The sequence below is a fragment of the Somniosus microcephalus genome, chromosome 5, assembly GCF_052327205.1.
Source record: "Somniosus microcephalus isolate GS21.2 chromosome 5, FLI_Smic_1.0, whole genome shotgun sequence".
NCBI lineage: Eukaryota > Metazoa > Chordata > Chondrichthyes > Squaliformes > Somniosidae > Somniosus > Somniosus microcephalus.
This window is the reverse complement of record NC_140991.1, coordinates 250,707,741-250,720,102: the sequence shown is the minus strand read 5'-3', so window position 1 is coordinate 250,720,102 and position 12,362 is coordinate 250,707,741. Positions and strand designations below refer to the sequence as shown.

At 46.8% G+C, this 12,362-nt stretch overlaps 1 protein-coding gene across 2 annotated transcripts in view; it reads right to left on the bottom strand.

Moving 5' to 3' along the window:
- Positions 1–12,362, bottom strand: part of LOC147117647 (androgen-dependent TFPI-regulating protein-like) — a 224,877-nt gene that overhangs the window by 111,823 nt on the left and 100,692 nt on the right. Inside the window, exon 3 of one of the 2 annotated variants that reach the window (XM_085988807.1) lies at positions 128–229. The exons of the other annotated variant lie outside the window; for it this stretch is intronic. Coding sequence (XP_085844933.1) covers positions 128–229 — 102 coding nt within the window. The remainder of the gene's footprint in view (positions 1–127; positions 230–12,362) is intronic. 2 annotated transcript variants of the gene reach the window in all.

The window sequence follows — 12,362 nt, the reverse complement described above, 5'->3', positions numbered from 1 at the left end:
GTAAAAAAAAATCAGACACGAATGTTTTTGATAACATTGCACTTAAACACTTCTGATCTTTAACTAAGGCAGCCAGTTACTTTCTTATTGCAGATAAATTCTCCCATGTTTAACCGCTCACACTTACCACAGCATGGTTCAGCCATAAAGGAATGAATTCATCGAGGTCTTCAGGGTACACCAATGCTCTGTCATACGTGAACAAAATCCAAAAGGATGTGACAACGAACTGAAAAAGGTCACATTAAAAGTTAAGAAATCAGGATGGGAGTTATAATACTTTCTAATATAATTTCAAATGTACCAGATTCCATTGGTTTGAAATTGTAAGTGATTTATTTAAATACTATCACTTAATATTCAACTGGACTTTTAGGAATGCAAATTAAAAGTAGAAAAAATATAAGAAATAAAAGAGGAAAAAGCCCATGCTGAAAGTGTGCAGACATTACATTGAACTGTGCGCTAATCTGCTGTTTCTGAGAGCTATGGGGTGAAAAATTCAGTATTGCCCCGATTGGAGCGCCATTATCGGCTGTGCGCTAATTATCGCCTCCGACTGCAAACTTGGCTTTTATCGCCCGTGGAGTTGATTGGCGCGCTAAATCAGGCACTGCACAGCTGTCTTAAGGCGCAAAGGCCGAGGAGTGAGGCGCTAACTCAGAGCGCGGGCGCAGTGCAGGTGCTGTCAGTTAGCGATGGAACACAGACACATTGGCGCCGGACAGTTCTTAAAGGGGAGGGTCGATCTTGCTCTCCAGCCACACCCTGTTCATTGGAACCTTGAATCTCGGCTTGGAGAAACCTGTGCCTAAATCTTGCAGCCAAGGACTATGGAGTGGGTGAGAGAATGAGCACAGCGCTTCAGCGAGCGGGCCTTGGAGGCTCTGGTTGGTGCGGTGGAGCGCAGAAGATCAATACTGTACCCAGAGAGTGGCAGGAGGCCTTTGCCACGCAATTACAGAAGAGTGTGGAGGGAGGTGGCTCAGAGCGTCTCCTCCAGGAGCATGTTGCCCAGTACACATACTCGATGTCGAAAAAAGTTCAACGACCTCACTCGGGTCGTCAGGGTGAGTGGCTTTTTTTCAATACCTCTCCATCCCTCCATCTCAACCTCACTCTATGGCCAGAGGGTCTTAAAACCCCAATGCCCAACACTCATCCAACACCTATGGCCCTCTCATGAAACACACACGCACATTCCACACTTTGCATACGGTAAGGTCTATTCACCAATGGGAGGCACATCAGGCAAGACCATGGCTGCAGAGAGTAAGGGCTATTCACCTATGGGAGACACATCAGGCAAGACCATGGCTGCATAGAGTAAGGGCTATTCACCTATGGGAGACACATCAGGCAAGACCATGGCTGCGTAGAGTAAGGGCTACTCACCTATGGGAGGCACATCAGGAAAGACCATGGCTGCATAGAGTAAGGGCTATTCACCTATGGGAGGCACATCAGGCAAGACCATGGCTGCATAGAGTAAGGGCTATTCACCTATGGGAGGCACATCAGGCAAGACCATGGCTGCATAGAGTAAGGGCTATTCACCTATGGGAGACACATCAGGCAAGACCATGGCTGCGTAGAGTAAGGGCTACTCACCTATGGGAGACACATCAGGCAAGACCATGGCTGCGTAGAGTAAGGGCTATTCACCTATGGGAGGCACATCAGGCAAGACCATGGCTGCATAGAGTAAGGGCTATTCACCTATGGGAGGCACATCAGGCAAGACCATGGCTGTATATTTACTCAGACGCCATCCTTTTTCTTGCAGGCCAAGTTATCTCATAATAGGAGACAGCAGCAACGGACGGGTAGAGGGCGGCCTCAGCTGCAACCCCTCAGCAATCTTGAGGCACGCGTCCACAGGATTGTGGCAAGCCGGGTGATTGGTCCCATCACCCCTGGGGAGGCCAACCCCGTTCTGGACAGCAATGGTAAGGTCATCACCTTTTTGTCCTCTCTCCTTCTACTTGTCCCTCACAACACCAGTCTTTGGCACTTTCAATCCAACTTACTAAATCGCTGCACTCATTCCTCCCTTACTGCCCCCCTGTCCTCACACTACAGCCAGTCTTGTACCTCCCTGCTTTCAGATTCACCAGCTGAGGAGACGGGCCATCAAGCTGCCGGTGGGAGTGAAGCTGCAGGCGAGGAGGAAGATGAAGCCGGAGCATCAGCGCCACCCTCTCCCAAGGAAGCCCATGCCCACACTGGGAACACGCCTTCCCTGGAGGGGAACAGGGGGGAAGGGTCTGATGAGGGTGAAGCTCCAGGACCAAGCGGGCTGCAACAATGCGATGGGGGTAGGGAATCACGGGGGCCTTCTCCCCAGAGGGAGAGTACGCCAGCGAGCCCTGCTGCACTGGACGCAGAGAAGGAGCGGCTCATTGCTGAAATGAACACCCAGGCGGTGGACATGCACACTGAGCTCATGGGTGTAGTGGGAAGGGTGCCTGAATGCATTGAATCACTGGTAAGGAGTGTGGAGCACTTTGCTGTAGCACAGGCAGATGCCACGCTAATGCTTAATGCTGCAATTCAGTCACTGGCTGCCATGACCCCATCTCTGACTGCTCTCATGCAGACTCAGATTGAGGCCACGCAAGCTCTGACTGCTGCCATCCTCGCTGGTTCGGACACATTTCCCCGGGGCTCTCACCGTGCCGCAGCAGGCCAGTAATCTCTGCTCCAGCAGATTGCTCCGGATGCTGAAGTGCTGCCCCGTGGGAGTGCCAGTGTGTCGGTCGAGCAGGGAGTTGCTGTCCTCTCTCAAGATGACAGCATTCCTGCTGCCACCACTGTCACTTCTCCATTGCACTTGCCACTGCCTGTAGGACAGACTGCTGCCGCCCATGCAGAGTTGGAGCAGTCTGCAGCCAGGCCCTCCAGGCCCAGAGCTGGTCGAGGCCGTCCTTCAAGGGCATCTGCAGTCTCAGGTTCTGACAATCAGCAGCCTTCCAGCAGCCTTGCTGCAGCCACTGGGGTCCCATTACAGAGGAGCAGTAGGGTGGGAAGGGAGGAAGTGCGCAAGGGAAGGAGATCACCCTCGAAGGGCAAAAAGTAGGAGGTGTGACAAAATATTGGTCAATTTTTTATTAAAGGCCGAGGTTCGTGGTCAAATTTTGTTTAGTGTTTTGGACATTATCTCCAGGTTGTGAGAACCAGCTATGTTAATGACTGTCTTTTTGTGTTTCTTTCTATTAGTTTGTCATGAGGAAATGACACACACAGAGTTTGTAAAATAAATAAGTTTTTGTATTCAAAATGTACATGTTTGGTCTTTGCAATCATTGCTGCATTGGCCGGCTTATGGGTTGCGGGTTGGTTTCATTCATGTTGTTCTCAATGGCAGAAGCCATTTCCTCAGCAGGGGCCTAGAAGCGGCTTGCTATCAGACGTTGATGTCGGCCCTTCCAGTTTCAACATTGTGGGCCTCCCTCCCGCCTTGGTGCTGCTGATGATCATCCTCCTCCTCTTCCTCCTCCTCTTCCTTTTCCTCCTCTGGTGGTGCTCCAAGGCCTGGTGGCATTGCCTGGGTCCTGAGGATTGCCAGGTTATACAGCATGCAGCACACAACTATGAAGAGGGAGACTCGCTCAAGCGAGTACTGCAGGGCTCCTCCTGAGCGGAACCATTACTTGAGCACGCCGATTGTGTGCTCAACGATGTTCCTGGTAGTGAGATGGCTCTCATTGTGCTGCAGCTCAGCAGGGGTGTTTGGGGTACGGAGCAGTGTCATCAGCCAGGTGCACAGTGGATATCCCTTGTCCCCGAGAAGCCAACCACTTGGGTGATGTGGTGCCCGGAAAAGTTCTGCCACAGCAGTCTGGTGCAGGATGAATGCATCGTGGCTGCTGCCAGGATAGCGGGCATTGACAACGAGTATCAGCTATCTGTGGTCACAGACCAACTGGAAGTTTAAGGAGTGGAACCCCTTTCGGTTGCGGAAATCCTTTGCATTCTCATGCGGTGCACGCAATGCCACATGTGTGCAGTCAATGGCGCCTTGCACCATGGGGAAGCCCGCTATCGTCGCAAAGCCCAACGCGCATTCATGCTGTTTGGCCCGGGTCATGGAGAAAGAGATATACTGTCATCTCCTTTTATAGAGGGCATTTGTGACCTGACAGATGCAGCAATGGACCGCGAACTGGGAGATATTGGCGATGTCCCCAGTAGCTGCTTGAAAGGAGCCGATGGCATAACAGTTCAGAGCCACTGTGATCTTTACTGCCAACGACAGAGACGTCCTGGTCCTCAGTAGAGGCTGCAGATCTGGCTGCAGCAGGTGGCAGAGCTCAGTGACCACCTCTTTGCTGAAGCGCAGCCTTCGCAAACACTGCTCCTCTGACATATTAATGTAGGAGAATTGTTGGCGAAAAACCCTGGGAGGGTAAGGTCTCCTGTACAGAGGCCTGTTGGCCCTCCTCCGTCTGGCCATGATTGCCACTCTATCTGTGCATCTCTGTGGCCTCCGATTCTGTTGGCGCAGGACGATGCCCCCAATCAGTGCAGCCCCCATTGTCTCCTGGCAATCAAAGTAATGAAGGTCAAAAACCAAAGTACCTGCAAAGTGATGCTCAGTAGCCAAAACTACTTCACACAGCGTTGACTCTATGCAGAAGTCCCTCCTTCTCTCTCTCAGAATCTCTCTCTCTCTCAGAATGAGTGGTGCAAAAATATCTACCACAGAAAAAGCCAGGAAGAGGCCGCCTTTACATAGCGCCCTCCCCCAGCCCCACAGCGACTGGGAAGCGTTCCCGTCTACCTGTCGTTGCTTGCGCCAGGCGGAAAGGAGGGGAGGCACCACTCAATATCCATTCCGGGGCGCCACAAGCGCGTTGCACGCTCGAATGACGTCAAGATCTACGTGCGTAGGAGATCGGGCGGTATTGTTTAGCACCGCTGCAAAGTGTCTGGTCAATTTCGCGAGAGGCACAGATATCGCCGCGTCCGGGCGCTAGTTGCTTTGCACCCCATTAGCACCCTCTTAAGGCGCTAATGGGAGGCACAAACCAACTGAGTTTTTCCCCCATGGGAACTTAGGTACTTTCAAAGATGGTATTGTGGGTTCAGTTTAGGAAACAAGCAGAGCAGAACCACAAAAACAAAAGAAAGAGTATGCATTTATATGGCACGTTATCACATCCTCTAAATATCCAAAAATGCTTCTCCACTAATTAATTACTTTGGCAGTGCAGTCACTGTTGACTGATGTCAAGGAGTTCTCCTCGTACACTGGCCAACATCCCTCTTTCAACAAATACCAACCAATAACAGATCATCTGGCTATTCAGTGATTTATTGTTTGCCCACAAATTGGCTTCCCCATTTGCTTATGTAACAACAGTAACTGCACTTCAAAAGTAATTAATTAGCGGTGAAGCATTTTCAGATATTCAGAGGATGTGACGATGTGCCATATAAATGCAAGTTCTTTCTTTTGTTTATTTGGTTTTGCTCTGCGTGTTTCCTAACCTGAAACCACAATACCATCTTTGAAAGTAGCTAAGTTGCCAGGCCCAGATGAAATGTATCCCAGGCTGTTAAGAGATGGAAGGGAGAAAATAGCAGAGACTTTGACCATCATTTTCCAATCCTCTCTGGCTACAGGTGTGGTGCTGAAGGACTGGAGGACTGCTTACATTGTACCATTGTTTAAAAAAGGAGAAAAGGGTTAGACCAAGTAATTACAGGCCAGTCAGCCTTTCCTCGGTAATGGGCAACTTATTGGAAAAAATTCTGAGAGGCAGTATTATTCATCATTTAGAAAGACATAGATTAATCAAGGATAGCAGCATGGATTTGTTAAGGGAAGGTCGAATCTGACTAACTTGATTGATCCTCCTTGTTACCTCCTCAAAAAATTCAATGAGGGTAGCGGGTTTGATGTAGTCTACATAGATTTTAGCAAGGCTTTTGACAAGGCCCCACATGGCAGACTGGTCAGAAAAGTAAAAGCCCATGGGATCCAAGGGAAAGTGGCAAGATAAATCTAAAATTGGCTCAGTGGCAGGTAGCAAAGGGTAATGGTCACCAGGTGTTTTTGTGACTGGAAGGCTGTTTCCAGTGGGGTTCCGCAGGGCTCAGTACTAGGTCCCTTGCTTTTTGTGGTATATATTAATGATTGAGACTTCAATGTAGGGGTGTACAAAAGGCTGATATTTAGAGATATTTAGTAGATGAGAATCATATACATATAAATTCAAGTGTAGCCACTGACCAAATAATATTACCCATAATTACTCCTGGGTAACTAAAAAGCTAAGACTTGTTCAGAATGCAGCTGCGAGGGCAGTCAAAAGCAGTTTTGACTAAGCTTTGATAACAAACAGCCACAGGCTGCGAGTAAAGGTTAAATTGCTAAATAACATATTGGCCCAGAAATGAGGTTCGGGGGCTTGCCGCGTGTGCAAGCCCCCGATGTGCATTTACCCGGCGCGCCGACAGCTGAAGCCTGGGCCTGCTTGGAATTCCTGTCACTGGCCCGGTTCAGCTGTCAGCGCGCTGTGCTTGCCTGATCCAGCGGCATAGTTAGTTCGATGTGCCGGCTGGGATCAGGTGAGCACTGGGCAGCCAATCAGGGGAGGGAAAACTTCATTCATGAGTTTGATAGTAAGAACTGTCAAACTCATGAAAACTACGGGCGCCAAAAACACTACCTAAACTTTAAATAAAATTTTAAAAAACATCCCACTAATTAAATGAACTATAAATAACTTTAAAAAACTATTTTAAACAATTAATCAAATTTTTGAAAAAAATAATTTTTTAAGAAATCGGGTCTAAAAATAAACTTACCTTACTGTAAAGTCCTTAAAAACAATAAAGCTATGAAAAAAATGTTATAATTTTAAATAATAGACCACTTACCTTAAAGAATCAAGTCCTTACGTCTCCTTTTCACATTTCTAAAAAGTTGAGGCCCTTACACACGGGCGAACCTGGCAAAAAGAAGGAAGTTCAACGCGTGCGCGCAGAGTCCTGCGCGCACGCGTTGGACCTCTGAACCTCTTGGAGGAAATGCTGGTTTCCCGCGCATGCGCTGTGCATGCTGAAATCCGGCACTTCCAACGGGCCCACGCATGAGTACCCCGTCCGTACTCACGCGTTGGGACCGGAATTACTGGGCCATTATGATACTAAGTAGAAATTAGAATTCGCTTAACAAAACTAATTACAAAGATATTTTAAAAATAATTAGTATAAGGACATAACATGAGAGAGATCATGGAGGTAAGGTATTTATCTGGTAGATTAAAGTGAGATAGTCTGGATACCTCAAAACTAGTGAAACAGCGCTGATATGGGCCCTTGGTATAAACGCCTTGTACCAGGGAGGCAGGAAATGAAAGAGACATGGTAAATTCCAATGGGGCGAAGAACTACAAACAAGATAACAAGACAGCAGGATAGGGTTGATGGAAAAGTATTTGAAAAAGGAGTGGTCAAGATGCTACCCTTAGTCTGAGTGACAATGGTATTTTGACCATTAGAACCAATTAAAAAAGGTGATTTTGTTAAAGACCATATATGGACACTGGCCAAACCAACTTTTGATAAGAAAAGGGTTAAAATCTCAATACTCAAAGAACAACTTTACACAGACGTACTGCGAGATCAAAGGAACAGACTTAAGATGACGTCACCTGTGTCCGAGAGGTTCCAGAGACCAAGGGCTGCGAGCTACTCATTAAAACTATCACCTTTTGTTAAGTATTGATTATGCTTTAAACTTAATAAATTTGATCTATTGCTCAAATATACTGGCTGTTGCCTGTTGGTGCCTTGTCCAGGAACTCAAAGATCATATAAGATCGACAGGGTATGATTAAGAAGTTTGCAGATGATACAAAAATTGGCGGTGTGGTTGATAGTGAGGAAGAAAGCTGTAGACTGCAGGAAGATATCAGTGGATTGGTCAGGTGGGCAGAAAAGTGGCAAATGCAATTCAATCCGGAGAAGTGTGAGGTAATCCATTTGGGGAGGGCTAACAAGGTGAGGGAATACACAATAAATAGTAGGATACTGAGAAGTGTAAAGGTACAGAGGGACCTTGGAGTGCATGTCCACAGATCCCTGAAAGTAGCAGGACAGGTGGACAAGGTTGTTAAGAAGGCATACGGGATACTTTCCTTTACTAGCCAAGGCATAGAATACAAGAGCAAGGAGGTTATGCTAAAACTGTATAAAACACTAGTTAGGCCACAGCTAGAGTAAGGCAAACAGTTATGGTCACCACATTACTGTACAAGAAAGATGTGATTGCACTAGAGGGGGTGCAGAGGAGATTTACAAGGATTTTGTCAGGACTGGAGAATTTTAGCTATGAGGAAAGATTGGGTAGGCTGGGGTTGTTTACTTTGGAGCAGAGGAGGCTGAGGGGAGATTTAATTGAGGTGTATAAAATTATGAGGGGCCTAGATAGAGTGGATAGGAAGGACCTATTTCCCTTAGCAGAGAGGTCAATAACCAGGGGGGCATAGAACTGAAGTAATTAGTAGAAGGATTAGAGGGGAGTTGAGGAGAACTTTTTTCACCCAGAGGGTGGTGGGGGTCTGGAACTCACTGCCTGAAAGAGTGGTAGAGGCAGAAACCCTCATCACAAGCACTTGGATGCGCACTTGAAGTGCTGTAACCTATAAAGGTACGGACCAAGAGCTGGAAAGTGGGATTAGGCTGAATAGCAGTTTTTCGGCCGGCACAGACACGATGGGCTTAATGGCCTCCTTCTGTGCCATAAATTTCTATGATTCTATGAATGTCATATTTTGTTGTCAAGAGTTGGATACCACCAAGATTTGGAAGAAAATAAATTCTGGCAGAACCTATGAGTGACTTGAAAAGTGAAGTGTCTTTCCGTGACAGAGGTGAGTTGATACCAGTGAGTGAGAAAAGTAACAAATTTGAGTGGCAGAGTTCAGAGTGGAGAACGGACATTAAATTCACAAACTACTGACAATAGGAAGAAGATTTGAAAATCACTGGCCAAGAACACAGCATGGTGAATATAAAAAGCTGTGGTGAAATACAACAACTCCAGCCCAGGCATCAACTGTAAATGTAATCTCAGGCAGATACTTCACAATAAATAAAATTAATATAAGAAACATAAACCAGAATCCATCAAACAAAACAACCACAAAAACAAAATATTAAATAGATCATGCCAAACCTTATCTTCAGCAAAATAATTTCTCCTCACTTAGACTCCTCACCTAGTATATGGGAACGTTGTGATAGAAACTAGCACAAAAATGCTAAAGGCTTCTAACAGGGGTCATGGCCTGTATGGTTGGAAGGTCACGAAAGAGCTGACAAAAAGGAACAATGAAAAGAGATGATATAAAGTAAAATGATCCTTTTAAAGATATAGGAAGTAATCTTCCACCTGTTGGGCATTTAAGTCCCTTCACACAATTATTTGCAGGGGACCTCCTGGGCCTGGCCAAAGTGGCCATTAACTGGTCCAGGCAGTGGGCAGTTGAGGGGATCATTCGGCCCGACTGCCTGCCTCTCTTCCACGGCCACGTTCGCGCCCGGGTGGCCCTGGAGATGGAGCACGCGGTGTCTGCCGGCACGCTCGAGGCCTTCCACGACTGGTGGGCATCGCAGGGACTGGAGTGCATCATCACCCTGGCCAACCAAATTTCAATTTGATTTGTTCAGTTTCATTTGATGTATTTTTGTTAAGTTACAGTTTTTGTTTATTGATCGCACCAAAAGAGCACACAATTATTTGTTGGGCAATCTGTCCAATTGCTATCAATGAAGGAGCACAACATTCTCTCATTAACTGCATGTACCTATCAGCTGGCACGAGGCTAAGCCACACAATCAGAGTTCAGCCACAATAATCACAGTTTAGTACATTAAGAGGCAGGAAATGAACCTCTTTACCTCATATGACTTCAGATAGTGGTCATCCAGAAATGCAAATCAGAAAATTCAACATAGTGGCTCTAAAACATGGAATGCACATTTTACAGAATTAGAAATGGCCCGAATTATCAATGAGGTAGTTTTGAGGAGGGGCAATGATATTTAACATGGGGGAATCTACTCCCTTTCTCCCACAATCCACACAAGGAGCAAGTGCAGAAGACCTGAGATGAATTGGACAACAGAATAAATGAGCACTATCTCACTCAGCAGAATTTGTCAGGAGGTCCAAAAGAGTTGACTCATGTAATGGAGACAAGCAAAAAAACCGTAGAATTCAGCAGACGAGGAGGACCAAGGCAACGGAAAGTGTTCAGAAAAAGCTGTGATCCAGCCTGGGGGGAATGGCTGAGGTAAATGCTTTCCCTTCTAAAAGTTATTGTCTACCACACTTTAATGAACATTGAGCTTTGTCAGAAGTAATTAGTGTAAGTCAATTTATTGCATAAGGCTGCTTGATGCATACAAATTATGCACTTCGATAAGCTTCCGCATAAGAGATTAGCGTGTAAAGTTAAGGCACATGGGATTGGGGGTAAGGTACTGACTTGGATAAAGAACTGGTTGGCAGACAGGAAGCAAAGAGTTGGAATAAACGGCTCTTTTTCCGAGTGGCAGGCAGTGACTAGTGGGGTACCGCAGGGATCGGTCCTAGGACCCCAGCTATTCACAATATATATAAATGATCTAGACAAGGGAACTAGATGTAATATCGCCAAGTTTGCAGACAGCACAAAGCTGGGTGGGCGTGTGTGCTGTGAGGAGGATGCCGAGAAACTCCAGTATGATTTGGGCAGGTTGGGTGATTGGACAGAAGCATGGCAGATGCAGTATAATATGGATAAATGCGAGGTTATCCACTTTGGTGGCAAAAACAGGAAGGCAGGTTATTATCTGAACGGTAATAGATTGGGAGAAGGGGAAGTGCAATGAGACCTGGGTGTCCTTGTGCACCAGTTGCTGAAGGTAAGCATGCAGGTGCAGCAGGCGGTTAAGAATGCAAATGGTATGTTGGCCTTCATAGCGAGAGGGTTCGAGTACAAGAACAAGGATGCCTTGCTGCAGTTGTACAGGGCCTTGGTGAGACCACACATTGAGTATTGTGTACAGTTTTGGTCACCTTATCTGAGGAAGGATGTTCTTGCCATGGAGGGAGTGCAGCGAAGATTCACCAGACTGATACCTGGGATGGCAGGAATGATGTATGAGGAGAGATTGGGTCGATTGGGCTTATACTCACTGGAGTTTAGAAGAATGAGAGGGGACCTGATTGAAACTTATAACATTCTAACAGGACTGGACAGACTGGATGCAGGAAGGATGTTCCTGATGGCCGGGGAGTCCAGAACTAGGGGCCACAGTCTAAGGATAAGGGGTAAGCCATTCAGGACAGAGATGAGGAGGAATTTCTTCACCCAGGGAGTGGTGAACCTGTGGAATTCTCTACCACAGAAGGCAGTGGAGGCCAATTCATTAAATATATTCAAGAAGGAGTTGGATATATTTCTTAAGGCTAAAGGGATCAAGGGATATGGGGAGAAGGCAGGAACAGGGTACTGAAATTGGATGATCAGCCATGATCTCATTGAATGGCGGAGCAGGCTCGAGGAGCTGAATGGCCTACTCCTGCTCCTATCTTCTATGTTTCTATGTTTCTATGCATCTTTCAGCACCTACACAACAGCAGCATTTTTTACTGTGAAATAAACCCTCTGTGGGCCACGGTAATCCATTCTGTTCCAATGTTGCATTTAGTCTGCACTGAGTGGAGAAAAATGGAACTCACGGCTGCCCGGTTTTGCTAGCATAAAATCAGCATACGCCTTCCGAATTTCACATTGTAATCTGCTGTGCTGGAAGTGCGCTCGAGTGACTTTTAGCCTTTCAGACTGGTTACAGGACCCTGAGTGCGAAATCCAAATATAAATGGATGGCGCATGCGCCACGCACACTTCAGTTAGGTGTACCAGGTGTTGAGTGGCCTAACCAGCGATCCTTAAAGGGTCCGCTGGAGGTCACTCAAAAAAAGACCCAGAGAATTCTCCGTTTTTATTTCTGTGAGCCCAGGAACAGCAAGAGTGCTATTCCTGGGCTCACAGAAAAACTCTGGCCTGCTGGTGGATCATTCAGGGCCCTCCCTGGAATCACCTCAACCCCCCCTCCCTGGACCTGACCTGTCAGTTGGCTCAGCGTATAAGCTGGCTGATTTACCACCATCTACCACCAGAAAGCTGCAGTTGGGCACATGGTTGTAGCTCACCAGTGGGATTTAATTGAGGCCTGAATCAAATTTGGCTCTGGTCTCGGGCTGGAATGGACAAGTGCGTGGAGCTAGACGCTCCAATGACTTTGCACCAATTTTGGATGGAAGTAAAGTTTCTTCCCCAGTATGACATCTATGAGTG